This window comes from Chaetura pelagica, unplaced genomic scaffold (genome assembly GCF_000747805.2).
Source record: "Chaetura pelagica isolate M959 unplaced genomic scaffold, ChaPel_1.0 scaffold3, whole genome shotgun sequence".
In the NCBI taxonomy this organism is placed as follows: domain Eukaryota; kingdom Metazoa; phylum Chordata; class Aves; order Apodiformes; family Apodidae; genus Chaetura; species Chaetura pelagica.
In genome coordinates, this window is record NW_009952974.1 from 11,170,558 (window position 1) to 11,185,788 (window position 15,231).

General features: G+C 35.4%; 1 protein-coding gene across 1 annotated transcript in view; it reads left to right on the top strand.

The window, feature by feature from the left end:
- The first annotated feature begins 10,759 nt into the window (after positions 1-10,759).
- The window catches only part of UBR3 (ubiquitin protein ligase E3 component n-recognin 3 (putative)), a 78,950-nt gene continuing 74,478 nt past the window's right edge, over positions 10,760-15,231 (top strand). The window contains exons 1-4 of the mRNA XM_009996138.1: positions 10,760-10,892; positions 11,263-11,421; positions 12,773-12,916; positions 13,525-13,574. Of these exons, the coding sequence (XP_009994440.1) occupies positions 10,817-10,892; positions 11,263-11,421; positions 12,773-12,916; positions 13,525-13,574 (429 nt within the window). The 5' untranslated portion in view covers positions 10,760-10,816. The remainder of the gene's footprint in view (positions 10,893-11,262; positions 11,422-12,772; positions 12,917-13,524; positions 13,575-15,231) is intronic.

The following is a 15,231-nucleotide window of genomic DNA, read 5'->3' on the forward strand; positions in this document are numbered from 1 at the left end:
GGTTCAGCTTGCCTTGTGTTTTTGCTGTTGGCCGCTTTAAATAAAGGAATTTGGTAACTCTTGGATGGGTACAACAGAGCAGGGTTTTGGGGAAGTCAAATGGCCTTGGTATTCTGTAAGTGTGCAAACGTGCTAGAGGCAAGACTTAAGTACCTGGTCAGAAGAAGAGTGTGGGACCTCATTATACCCTCCTTTGTTTCCTTTGTACTCAACTGTAAAAGGAAAGATCAGTCAGCCAGTTATTGAGTGGAGGTGATACCTAGCCAGTAAGCTTCACAACTGAGTATCTTTTTGGATCTCGTTGTGATCCTGTTCATCCATCAAAGAGCTAAAGACTTCACCAGAAGACAGTTTGGAGTGCTTGAGTGAGGTTTCTTTTCTGAGTAGCTTCTTAGAATAGTCTCTGCCCCAATAGTCTTGGTGAGATGGCTTTCATAAAAGCCACCTCATCTTTTGCTAGTAAACCCTGAGTTGTGGCATACCTAGCAGAAAAAGCTAGGAACGTGTAGAAATACTGAAACATTTTCTTTGGATCTTTTAATGTTTTTAACATTTACAATGTGTAATTCTATATTACTCAATATTTTAAAATTCCTTCTCTTTTTCCATTTCTACTTAGAGATTTCATTTACTCCACTTTTTCTGTTGCTTGAAGGTTGTTGTCATCTTGGCTCTGATTCTTTGTGTCATCATGCTCCTGCTTGAGACTTTGAGGAGGCTTCATTCTTTGTTTCTTGTTAGGTTTTTTCCCCCTTCATTTCTCCTAATATCCAACTTGGTAATTTCTTCATTCCTCCTTTTTGGTGGAATCTTTTCTTATTGTTAGACTCCCTCCAATGGAATAATTTTTTTCCTCTTGTTTTTGTTGAACCTCAGTGGTTTCAGGGGGCTGCCCCTGAAGTGACTCTTTCTGTATTAGTTCTTGTTCAACTTATAGTGATTGTACTTGCCTCAGTATTACTGAAGTAATTCTGAAACACTGAAGTGATTCCCCTTGATCTTAAGAAGTAAGAAAAAATAAAATTACTGTAATTTCTTTCAGTGCTCAGTGTGGGATATATTTAGGGCTCCTCTTAGTGGTAGGATTTTAACAGAGCCCAGGCAAAGTTACATACTGTAGGTAGATATTAAAAAGATGCTCTTCTAATCCCAGACTTAATAGATTTCACAATTTTCTTTTCCTATTATAAACAGTTTTCTTCTGGAGGAAAGCTGGTTTAATAAAGAATAAATTTATAAAGCTGCTAAATTTGTAGTGTAAACAGGTGTAAACCCTGGGGGAGTAAGAATATTCCAATTTCTCTGTTATATTTAGCCTACATACTACTTAATAGTAGAATTTGAGAGTAAATTGTTTAGGGTTTGAGGTAGGTCTTCTCAGGAGATTTGATTGTTCTAGAGAAAGAATTCCATACTGTAAGTTCAGAAACAACACTTCCTGAGTTGAGCTGTAGATTTTCCAGTCCTCCTGAACATGGAGAAGGACAATAAATGACAGTATATGGAGATCCTGGACATAAGGTTGCTTATGTAAAGCATTGATGTTAAGCCAGTGCAATTAAGTGAACTAGAAACTTTGTTTGCTATGCAAGACAAAGTTAAGCTTAAACCAGTGTAAAAACATTTAAGTGTGCAAGCACAGAGTTTTATCTGTTGACTTGAATTGCTTCAGTGCAGTGTGTTTAGAGAAACTGATTTAGCTTTGAGTATACAAATCAATTGCACAATTACAAAGGTAATGCTCTATGTGTTAAAGTTAGGAGGCCTTTGTGGTAGATTTAGGAAGCTGGAGTGTATCTAGCCTGATATAACCTTGGCCACCACAGCCAAGGCTTCTATTAATAGCGAGGGAATCAAACGTGGAGCCTACTTAAACTTTATCTACCATCTGCCTGCTCAAATAAAATTTTTTGTAGATGCTGTATACAAATACTATAGTAACAATGGTTTGTTTCTGTTGGTTCTTGTTATCTGGTCTCCATGTTCAGAGTTTTTTGATTTGGTGCAAAAAATACTTCTGATAAAGTCTTAGTTAACTGGTCTTCTGTAAAGGAAATCTCTTTAGCGTATCATTTGGAATATCTTTCCAATTCCTTTAGGGTGACTAATGTAAATCTAGAAATGGTTTGTTTTGGGGTATAAGCATGTGTCTCTTAATCTTTTATTACTAATGATATCTATAATTAACTGTTTAGAGATAACCACGTGTTAGTGTTTTATTTGTGATGCTTTCATATAAGGAAGCTGGAATATAGCATAATTAGTGGATGCTGATTTGCTTTGGGTACATTGTGTAATTCTCTTTTTTTTTTTTTTTTTTTAAAATCAGATCGTCACATTCTTGAACCTTTTGATTACTATGCAAAGTGTTTTTAATGGTTAAATTGCAGTTAGTCTGATCTACTAGAATGTAACTTAGTCTTCAGAAAATAGCCAAGCTTGTAAATGTAGCTGCTTGTCAAAGTATTAAACACTCTAGCTGTGGCAAGGTTTAATAGATTTTAAGATCCAGTGATATGTCAGTGGTGAAAATAGTTTGTAGTCCTCTCCCATATGGCATCTAGCTGTGGACAAATGAAATTTTGCTGCTCCATCAGAGATAATTAATAATCTTTAGAAGAAGGCAAAATCTTCAGTTCTGAATCATTTATAGTAGACATATGCTCATAGTTCAACAGACAAGTTCATCTGTTGGAGGAAAAAAAACCACCATGCAGTTGATCAGGGAAAATTCAGACTGGAGTATTTTTTAGTTGGTAGATTATCTTGAGTCATAATGAAACTTGGTAGTTTATAAAGTCAGTTTGAAGAAAGCAGTATGCCATGTGGTTATGGTAAAAGTATAACTAGTCAGTGATGTTATTGATGAGTACCATCTTGTGCCTGTGGCTGCCCTGTTCTGATTCCCCTTTAAGTCTTTAGACAGTAACCTGATATACTATGGAGTCTCTACACATTGGCTATTTCATTCCCTCGTGTCCTGTTTCTGAGTATGCCTCAAAGTGTGTTGACTTATTTGTAAATAAATCATGTGGGAAGCAGATGTTTTAGTGCTGCATTACAGTACAGAGAATATCTCTATCAAGAGTTGCATATCCTGAAAGGCGAGAAGCCCGGTTAAGAACTTGCAGGGGGTGGTTTGCTGAGTATTTTATGGCAATTATGGCAACCAGTGGCTCCATTGACATACATCGTTGCCTTCTCTTATTGCCTGTATCAAAGGATCTAAGAAATGATCAATTTTCACTTGTGACCGTGGGCCATTTCTTTATAAGTAGACATGGGAAGTAAAAAAAAAAAAAAGCTATAGTTATAAAAAAGGTAACTGTTGTAGACTGATGTTGTATGCCATATGTTCAAAAGCACCTTGAAGTACCTATCTTTAAGCTTTCTGCAGTCCTGTCTCTAATGATCCATACTTACCTTTCCATTTAGCTCTTTGTTTTGGTATATACATCAGTGTAGGTTTCATAGAGATCCTGTCCAAGCTACACGTTGGATCAGGATCAGACTTCTCTCTCTGTCTTTTTTTTTTTTTTTTCCCCCCCTTCTCTTTCTCCTGGGAATTGATTAATCTGTTGCATCTACTGTGATCTCTTATGGAAGGCTGGAAAATTCTCTTTACCTCTTCTCATAGCCAACAATAATGAGAAGTATGTTCTTAATTTCTCGCCTGCTAATTCTCTCTTTATTTAGAATTGGCTGCTTTTCAGTACGTTAAAATGTTTGCACCCAGTAAGTATTCTTGAATAGTTCATTTTAGTTAAATTTTAGACAGTAGGTACCTAGTATTCGTGACCTTTGCTACTCTGTCCCTTTATCCTTCTTTTCCTCCTTCTGGCTCCATTCCTTATTTTATCCCTTTTCAGAGACACGGGAACTAACTTCAATACAAATTGCCTTGCTGTGCCATTTGGGAGCTATGGAAGAATACCCTCTACCAATATATGGAAGATAGGACAAGGGGAAATGGCCTCAAGTTGCACCAGGGGAGGTTTAGATTGGATATTAGGAAAAATTTATTCACCAAAGGGTTGTCAAGCATTGGAACAGGCTGCCCAGGGAAATGGTTGAGTCACCATCCCTGTAGGTATTTAGAAGAGTGTAGACATGGTGCTTAGGGACATGGTTTAGTTGTGGACTTAGCAGTGTTAGGTTACAGTTGGACTAGATGATCTTAAGGGTCCTTTCCAACCTAAACGGTTCCATCATTCTAATATATTCTACTTCTTTTACTTTCTGTTGCTGAGTGAAGGAACTTTTTTCCTATTCTAAACTTGAGACAACTTCAATAAATAGGGTGACAATAAAAGAGCAAGCTTGCTGTTGAGAAATCTATTATTAATACTTACCTTTGGATGTATTCTGTGCATGTTCATGAGGCAAAGTCTCTTGTATCATCTTGGGTTGTAGCAGCTGTGATCTACTTAAAATCAGAAAAGTCAGATCTGCTGCTGGTGAGGTTCTTGGATGTACAGGTAATAACTATTTTTCTGTCATTAAGTAGATTATGTGGCTATTTTATGGAGTGTCTTGCAACAGTGAATCATCTGTTTAGCATACATATAGCTTGTCCCTTCCAGTGTGCCTCTCAATTATATTCTTTAAGAGTAGACAAGGTTTAACTTCTTCAGGACCTAGACTAGGTTTGGTAATACAGCCTCAAGGAAAGAAGTGTGTTCTTTTGGATCTTTCTTCAAGAAGTTGCTGAAACAGATGCTTTATCAAGAGGCCAAGACCCTATGTATTGTCAAAGAGTTTCGCCTCTGACCATTATGAAACTACGTAAAAACGTCCTTGTGTTCAGTGTTGTTGGGCTGGTACAAATGGCATTCTGTGGGATCTCTAGCAACTCCGTGCAGCTTCTCTGTTGTCTATGCAGCTTCTCAGTACTATCTCAGATTCCTATCCCTGGGATCATTCAAGGTCAGGCTGGAATGAGCTCTGAGCAATCTGAAGATTGAGCTTACAAGATAGGACTGCTGTGTACCTTGCCTCTGCTGAAATTGGCTTATTTATTGGATGACTTACTATTGCTTTATAATATACTTTGATATTTAGTCAATTTAAGAAGAACTGGCATTTTAGAGGCCTGTGGAAACAATTTTGTTTACATTTGGGCTAGCCATTGTTGATTTTCAGTTCCTTTGCTTTGATCCCAGAACTTCTGAAGCTCCTTTTGTCCCTTGTGTGAAGCTATCAGCTGTCCAGGGTTCTAAGTTCGCTATGTCAGGGTGGAGTGTTATTTGTCTGGTGCATATCTGAGCTACATGGAGCTGTTGATGGGTCTGTTGGCAACGTAATAGACATGATTTGGGGTATATATTTGGAGAACGCATTCCTAAAGAACTTTTGTCTTTTAGATCTTTCTTAATAACAATTAATATAGGTTGATTCAGAGTTCGGGTCATTGTTCCTTATAATTTGTAGAATATCAGCAATTGTATATTTTTAAAGAATCCTGAAATGGTATCAGATAACTACAGGTGATTTTAAATAATAGTGTCCTAAGTGCCATCCTCTATGGAGGGTACTGTTAGTAAGCTTTGAAAATAATCCGAAGGGTTTTTGCATTGAAATAATGGAGGTAGCCCTTTAATTTATTACAACAGCAAGAACTATGTAGTAAGCTGGCTTGTCATCACCAGGATGCATCTCTTTTTCTGCATGGTGCCTGCAGCAATAATAGCTCTGACATAAATCACATGGATGCTTACCTTTTTAAGAAAACCGAACATTTTGTGTGTATATATATGCACCTTGTTTGTTGGAGGCCTGACCAAAGTGGTATCTTCAGGTTAAGTTAATAGTTTTTATTAAAATTCACATGATATTGAAATCCTGAAGAAACAAATGTTTTGACATTTGTCTAGCGCTGTGCAGTTGCTTAGATGCTTGACCTCTTTAAACTTTCTTAGGAAAATTTTGTTAATGAGAAAAATAATTTCTAACAGTTGTATTTTGGAAATTTGTTTTTTGTTCTTCAAACTGAAGATATACTGTCTATGTGCTTTAAGGTAGATAATTGATGGGACTCTGAAACTGGTCAGGGAGATTAGGCAGACTAATGGTTTGGGAGGAGTGAGGGCCAAGCAAAGATGGCTCTGGTGAGAGCTCTCACTGACCTACTTCTAAAGTCGGCTGGAAATTCTGCTTTGTGAATGTTATATGAGGCTAAGAACTCTGAAAATCAGATCCTAAAAATTATTAAATTAAGCATCCAGAACATTGTATCTTAATTTCTGTCTTTAGGTCTATAGTTGGAAAAAAAAAAAAAAGTATATTTAAACTCTATGGTAGCAAAGCATTTTGAATGCAAATATTTTTATTTGGGGCTTTTTTAAAGTTATCTTTCATGAAGATTGCTTTTTAGAGTTGAATTAGAAGAGTATTATGGTCATGCCTTCTTCATTACAGTGAAATACTAAATTAACGGCTCATTTAAGAAGTACTGTTCTATTTGTCAATGGAAAATACTGCAGTTCCTGTTGCACAAAATGGTTAGATACCATGTTAATACATGCAAATGGATGAATGAAGATTATTTAAAACATCTTTAGCAGCATCACTGAGGCTTTTTTTTTTTTTTTTTTGCAAGGGCTTCACTTTGTAATCACTGTGATGTTTGAAAAAGCAACACCAAAAAGGGTGGGTGTTGTATTTGCAAATATACTAGCTGCATGTCTGTTATTGTACAAATATATTTTAAATTGTGTGTAAATTGAGACTTTTTGATCAAACTAGGTGGATGTAAGCTATACTTGGATGCAATTACAGTGCAGTAATTATACCTCAGACTGTCCACCCCTTTTCTAGAAAGACAACCTTTTTGCAGTAGAAGATTGTTAGTCTGTCCAGTTACTCTATTGTCCATCAAAATGCTCAAATTCAACAACTTTGAGGATCAATTTAAACAGGCTCAGCTTCAGCTCTATTCAGAAGTCCTTTCCTTCTCATACTCCCTGTGTTTCTAAGGTCTCACAATTGAAACTCTGAAATCTACTGTTTCTGATTGTTAATGGGTACTTGTGTACTAATGAAACTCATTGTAGTTTTGTCTACTATAAAAGATGTTTATGTCTGAGGACTAACAGAGAATAATAGAAATGTTCTCCTGCAGAGCTTCATCTCCTTTTTCTTTGAACTAGAGACCTTGCTTCACTGAAGGGTGCTCAGTGTAGCACTGAGCACTAAAGGAGCTTCTGGTGACTCACTGCCTCTCTTGCTGCTGTTCTGTGAGTATTGGAATAATTTCTGAGAGTTTCATCTGTGTTTTCTAGCCTCCTAACCTGACCAAACAGCTTTGTCATCAAGGATTAGAGCCTGGAAAGAGATCCTTTATAAGGTGTTTTGTGGTTTTTGTTCTTGAGAAGCCTTTAATTCTGCTGTGTTTTCATTGTCCTCCAGTATTGACTCTAGTGTCTCTACTTTGGAGCTTTCCTGGTTAGCAGGGTTAGACTGACATCCTTTCAGTTGGCTTTGCTTCTTGTCAGAGTCTCAGTTTTATCTCTGCATTCCTCTGTGGCTTGCAGATAAAAGAGAAGAGCTGTCATTTCCTCAGACCTTGAAGTCAATACTGTATCAATTAACTTTTGAAATCCTATTTTGCAGGTGAAAGGAATTTAACTATTGAAATTTAATTAGTAGGGTAGGAGGGAGAAACACACAGAACCTGATTTTTCAGAGGGATATTTTGTTTATTTCTCTTCATTTCTTCAAAGTTACCACTGTATGTGTTTTTGGTTAGGAACAGTGGATTTAGGATTTTTACCTAAAGCAAGGCTGCAATATATCAAGGCCCTTTTTCATCAAGGTAATTTAATAATCCTGATTATGCAAGTTATATTTTGTTCTGAATTAAGATCTGTTTCAATATGCAAAATGCAAAAGCAGGAAAAAATATTTAAACACTCTTTACCAATATGTAAAGAATGAAAAATCAGTTCACAAGAACTCTTAGGGGCAGTTGTACCACTCATGGTATTTTGCATCTTGCATCTATTTTGCACACTCAGTGTAAGTAAGAATAGTGTTTACATGTTAGTTTTGCATTAGGGACAAAATGCATACTCTTTAAAGTGTGTGTAGAATTCTTATTTACAGAACTTACTAATTTTGATTGAATACTTAATGAAACATCACATGACATTGTCAGTCATGTGATATGCAGTTTGAAATGCATGTAATGTCTTAAATAAAAGCTCAGTTTAGATATGACATTGTTACCAATTTGAAGAATCAAATATTGGATTCCTTTATTTGCATAGGAATTGATGTCTAGTAGTTTTCACTTGTGTCCTGTCAGTTGGGTTCCAGATTCTTTTCCTTAAAAACTTCTGGCAGAGTCCCAGAGTGGTCAGAGTTGGAAGGGACCTCTGAAGATCATCTAGTCCAACCCCCCAAGAGTCAGGTACTCAGAGCACAGTAGTGCTATCAGACTTGTGAAAATGGGATGCCTGGTGCTGACAACTTTATGATCCAGTTGAAAACAAATTATTTTTAAACATGGGGAGGCAAGAATAAAATAAATAATGAGAGAAAAGTGAGGGTAAGAATAGTCCCTCTGTGTATGCATGAACTTATGTCAAGTTTCTGAAATGCAACTGAAACTTGAGACACTGTTGGATGCAGTGGAAGGACAGCTGAGCGAATGTTTAAAGCTGTGAGGGTGTGGTCTGGCTCTTACTGAAGGCCTTTTTCAGCTGCTCTAGTAACTGGCAAACTTAATAAATTATTCTTTGAAGTGGGGGTGTTGGCTTTGCATCAAGCTTTGTATCTACCTGATCTGCTGGGTGGCCAGGAGAGTAATAATAGCACACTTAGTGAGTCAATAGTACTGTCTTGAGAGTCTCAAGGGAAGACATGATTCGTTACTTTCAGTCAAGGATATGTTAAATTTGGGATAATTAATCCATAGACTGATTCACAAGTGGTATACTGGCATAAACTTGAAGAGCAGAGCTTTTTTTCTGTGGACGAAAGTCTTGTGCTTAGTAGAAGTGGGGATTCAAAACAAGAATTTTGTCATGTGTCTCCCTTAGCTTGTGATCATCGCTAGTGAAAATGTCTTTTTGTTGAATGCAGCCATTAAAAGATTTTAAAACACGTTGCATAGTAATTCTATCCTTGCGTATCTTTTAAGTTTTCCTTTACTTTTTATCTCCTTTTACAAGGATATTGATGAAAGGGAAACCAAATACTTAAAGATAGTAAGTGAGGTACCATACTGCAACATACATCAAGCTACATTTGTGATTTATGGTAGTTCAGGTTTCTGTATGTGGATGAGACAAAGTGAATGACGGAAGTGAAAAAGTTAATTACTTTTCAATACTTCTCTGTATGTAATTTGCAAAAGTGAATTTCAAAAGTGAAACCCATAAATTTGTGCATTAATTGACAGAATGTTGTCATTCATCACTGAACTCTTTCTGTCAGGCACTTTTCTCCCCTCCTAGGGATGGATAGGCTGTATATACAAACTGTAGGCCATCTGGCTAGTACTGTTCTTATTTACCTTTTCTTAATAAAAAGTGTGATCTGTAACATGTAAGAATTGTTTAGTCTTTAGTCTTTTGAAGATGTTAGCCATTCTTGTGAAGGTGCCATTGTAACTGCAAGTCTTGTGTCCTTTTGTTTTAAATTGGTATTTGTCCTAAATTCAGATACTTGCTTTGTGGTTTTCATGTGTTTTCTTTGCCTGAAGGTGGTTCCACTGGTCCTCAAAAAAGAAAGGCTTGTGTTGTAGAAAGTAGCAGGCTTCTTTTGGAAAGTATGGCATAGCCAATATAGTAAAGATACAAAGAAATTTAGAAAACAACTTCCATATTAAAACATACTGAATCCATTTCCAAATCTTCATGTTGAAAACTAACGGGTAAAATCTAGTGAATCTTTTCAGTAAAGTTTAATTTAGTATGATGTGCTTTTAGACTCTTTATTCCTTGTTAGCTTATTTTTTTGACATGGATAAATAGCTCTTTGATGTTGGGAAATGTCCTTTCTAAAATTAGACTTGGAACTGAAAAGTATTCAGTTGTTCTTGAGTCAGGCTCATGTTAAGTCAGTGGGAAAATCATTCTGTCTGTTGTAATGGGGTTTGGCTCAAGCTCATGTCACTGTGCATTAGCCAAGCCTCAACTACTACTGAACAGGAATTCTCCAAAGAATAAATGGGTTTTTTTTCTTATTTTAGATGAAGCAATTTGCACAATTTCTGCATGGTCTTTTTACCCTTTTTGAGTAAGCCTTAGTTGGTATACATTTGAAATAAATACTGATCCTGCAAATAATGCTTTTGGAAGTTGTCTTTGTTAATTCAGAAGACTCTAAAGTAAAGTCACTATCTTAAGACTTGAAGAATCAGGCCAGCCTCTTACTGTTTTACAGAAAGGAGAGAACAGTTTTATTTCAGTATTTTCAATTAGGCTGTTTAGAAGTTGGAGGTATGTCTTGCTAAAAAAATAATTCAGTGTTCAATGGAAAGTGCTTCTACCAGGTGTGGGAAAAAACTGGGATGTTACATATGTGAACTTTGAGAAGGGGAAAAAAATTGGCATCTTTATAATTCACTGGACACAGAAAAAAAATGGGTTTGAACATAGCAATTGGGATTTCAGAATACCAATTCAGACTACCTTTAATGTAAAAGTGTATATTCTTTGAAAAAATGGAAAAAGTAAGGGTTTACTTAGTGTATGTTAACTCTGCTGAGCTATGCTTGGCTAATATTTTTTCTCATTTGTTTTATAGGTTTTGTAAAAGGCACCGGATTAAGTCAAATTCAAATGTTCCATGTGTCCCAAAAGACTTGTTGATGATGTCAGAGTTAGTTCTTCCACAGTTCATCTTTAGTCTTATTCAGCACTTAAGAGAGGGGTATAATGAACCTGGTATGTTTTACATTTGCATGTATCTGGCATATCTTACCATGCTGCTGTTTCTTGCTTTGCAGGCTGTGAAGAGGTTCTGTGAATTGGTTCTATGAATGCTGTTTATAGTTTATATAATTGCATTTTGTATATCTTTTCCTATCCAAGTTACTTCCTGGGTAGGTGATTTTATTCTTAAATTTGTGTTTTATGTTACCTGGAATTGTGCTGAGCTCTTCCAGAAAATGAAATCTGAATTAATTTGAAATGTGTGCATGTGAATTTTAGAGCATCTGAATATAGAAATTAATTTATTTTGTGGTAGTTAAAGCTTTGTGAAGGTCTTGGCCAAATACGTTTACATCAGAAGTTCTTGTTGTGTGGTTTTCAGCTCTTGATCTGCCATCAGAGAAAGATCTTCATAAAATCCTCCAAGTTTTGGAGCCTCATGTTTCTTTTCTAGAAGACTTGACTAAAATGGGAGGAGCAATGCGATCAGTTCTTACCCAGGTTTTGACTAGCCAACAGTTCTACAAAAATCTTACCTCTGGTATGTTTGTGTTATTTCTACTAATTAAATTTTGAGATTATGAGGTATTTAAAGGCTTAAGTTTTGTTTGTCACTTCAGTTCTTGTCTTTCTGACTTCTCAAACCCTAGAAAAATGCATTGTTTTAAGGATGGGTTTTTTGTTGTTGATAGAAGAGGGGTGGGCTTCAGGTGGCCTGTCCTGCACTTTTGTGAAGCCTTTTTTTTTTTTTCCTTAAAAACAAGCCTCCTCCCAGTTTTTCATTCCATCCTATACCAGGTTGTAATGCATCTGAAAATGTTGGGCTGTCACTCTTAACCCAAATCCACTTAGTATAAATTCATTCCATCTTATTTTCTTGTAATTATAAGTGTCTTATTTCAAGTCCTTTCCATACTTCCTTTGCATGGGTGTGTAACAAATAGTAATTACTGTAGATTTAAGTTGCCATAACTGGCTTGGGCAGCAGCTAGTTGAAGAGCAGGCAATCTCCAGATCTCTATTTGAGAGGAACAATTAGGAAAGCTGTTTCTGGGGCTGTTGTCTTTATTCATTTTCCTTCCTCTTTTTCTCTCCTATCTAATGAAATTTACATGGGAGAAATTTAATGACCCCTTTTTACTCTATGTGATTGATTTCTGAAATAAAAAGGTGGAGAGAGAATGGGAAATAAGACATTCTTATCTGGAGCCCTGGAATGGAGAGCGTGTGTCTGAGTAGGTACAGTTTCTGGGAAGGCAAAGGGATTCTAGAGCAAAATCTGTCCTTCTGACTTGGAATGCAGAATGTGTACAGTTAAAATGCTGTAATCTTTTTCATGTTTTCTTTTTCTTAAACCCTTGAAACAATTTACTCCTCTGAAGTTTATTTTTTCCTCATATAACAATTGTATTTGGTTTTTCTTAGTCAATTTGTGAAAATTTTATATCCCGAGCATGCAGTATGACTTTGCTTTGTGAAATACCATTGCAGCTGTCAAAATTTGAACTTTCAAAGAAAGATCCAAAATATTAGGATTTATTTATGGTACATGACCATTGCTAGTTTTTTCATTGGTTTATCTTTTATTAGTTAGAAGTTGTAGACTGTCCTTCCTGTCCAAAACCTGTATAAAAAAATCTTTTTTTTTGGCTGTATTGTTAATGGTGGCAATGCTGGTAAAATATAAATTAATTACATTTAAAAGAAAACAGTGTTGGAGGGGAAGAACTGAGAAGGTTTCTGGTCTTTAGAATTTCAGTTCACGATTTGGAAAAACTCTGGCTGCAACATCTCAGAATTGTACAGCTAATTAAACATTACTTGTTTAGAATATGAAGTTTATGAACCATGTAGCTGTTGTTCTTAAATGCTGTTTTATGTATATATTCAAGGTGTTGGAGAGAATGCATATGCAAAGAAAAGTCATGAAAAGTACCTAATTGCTTTGAAAGGCTCTGGACTGGCATTTCCTGAGGATAAACTTGCATGTGGTATGCAGGAACAAGGAGCTGGAACTAGCACATTAGCAGTTCAAGGTTTGTGTAGAAAAATATTGTAAGAGAAGACTTTGTTATTGCAAGCTTTTATGTAAACTGTTCTTTTATTTTTTTAAAAAATACAAATCTTAATGAAACTTTAGGAATTACCTGTTCTTTAGTTCACCACCAAATTACAGGGCTCATTTTAATTCTGTCAAAAAAGCTAAACATATAAACTTTTTATTGATAATCTACTAAACATCATTTTCTAGTCATAGCTTTAGTGGAATTTGAGTAGGCAAGATGAAATTGCTCGTAGTGGAATTTTGTCACTGCAATTAAGTTAAGCCCTAATTCTTACAAAAGTGCTGTGGATTATTTTTTTTTTGGTCACAGAAGGCCATCAGGTTTTTTTTTCAGTTTCTGAAAGATCTTATCTCCATTAACTCAGTATGTTGAAGTCCTGCAATGGAACGTACTTGCAAATCCCTGATTTTGTATTACTTTGAAAGCCTACTCCATCTTCTCAGTCCACTGTTGTGTATCTTTTAAAGAAAGTTAATGAAGTATTTGATTTCCTACTGGCTCATTAAATATAGTAAAATACTCTTATTTTTAGTGTAAGACTTATGAAAGGAATCTCTGAATTTTTTTTATTTCAAAAGGTTTAGCAGGTGCTACGACAACATCAGGACAAGGGGATTCTTCAGATGAGGTGAGATTGTTTTTAAAGACTATAATGAATGGAATATGAAAGGGAGAGAATGCTTACAGCCGAATCCCACAAACCGTGACTCTTCTATCTACCACATGTTCTCTCCATTTTAATAATTATAAATAGTGGAGATACAAAGGAATAGATTTCATGCCTTTGATTTACTGAGGACCTCTTGAAAAATGCTTATTATTGCTCATACTATTTCAGCATAATTTATGTATGTAATACAGAAGAAACTTGTGTAGGTAGTTCAAAAGTCACAATCAAGTAAATTGGGAGTGGTTAAAGCAAACTTAAAGCATGTGATGCTGTGAATGGTTTTTGGCACTTGAGAATCCAGCTGAACTGGTGTTAGCAGCAGTGAGAATTTCTCTGTAGATAAATTTCCATGTGTAGACTTGACATTATTTACCAAACGCATTGAGTGGGAATGAAGAGGAGGGAATCTCCTTTTAGCTTGAGATGTAATAAATAAGTGGAATTTAATGAGGAAAGTTAAATTCTAGTAGGGTTACTTTATAATTTTTGCCCTACTATTTAAAAATTGGTTTCAACTAGCAAGCCTGAGCAGCTATTTTGATAGGGTAGTATAACAAGATCTAAATAATGTAAATTACAGTTTTTCATAGGATTTTTGCTGATGTTCATTTCTGTGTGAACAAGTATTGAAGTAAAAACAATTTTTTGTGTATGTCTAAAACAGTTGTATGACGTGTTTGCCTCTGTCACAAGCACAACAGCATGTGTTACACTTTCAGCGGTGCTATTTATAATTTGGCATTTTTCAAAGTATTGCTTGTTGTTTTCACCTTTGCTTGACAGACAAGAAAAAAGCACAACACAAAAGTCTGCTGACAGTGTAACTTTCAAGGCCCATGAAAGAAGAAGGCAATTCAAGTGCATGTGAATAACCTCAAGCAGTATTTTCAAATAAACTTGAAATGGCTCAGTATGTTCTTTCTGGTTTACCCCCGTAAGTAACAAGAAGAGGGGAGTAAACTGAAGTTGTTAAGAGTCTGAAGAGAGATCGGATATCACTGATACTTCTTTCAGGAAAGAAGTCCAAGCTGAAGGTGGAGAAAGTATTTTAGGGAGAATTTTTTTTTTTATCAGGAGAAGACATTTTTTTCAAGGAAAATATATTTTAGGAATAAATAAGTGAGGAATTACAGTAACTGCACTACAGCTTGCTAGTTACAGATACCTCTTATTTCTCTTTCTGATCTCCAGGAGATCAGAATATAAATGGACATAAGTAGATATGCTGGTATTTTATTACATTACCACATATGTGATTTTTCTAAATTGAAATTCTGCATACACATGCATACCTGGAATTGGTTTAAAGATGTTAATTACATCATAAAAAAAGCAGAAGACACTTTTTTGAAATATGTATTTAGAATTTTTTAAAGAAGAATGAGGAAGTAACATGCAGATAAAACACTATACACTTAAATTTTACATGTTCTTTAGTTATATATTTTCACTTCTTTATTTTCATGTATTTAATAAAATTACATTGATACAGCATGGGATGCAATTAAAGACAGTGTAATTTTTTTAAAATAAAACAACTTCCTCAGTTTGTGGCATTTCCTAAGTTAATTTTTAATTTTATATTTGCCTTAATCATGGTCTGCTTAACAAATAA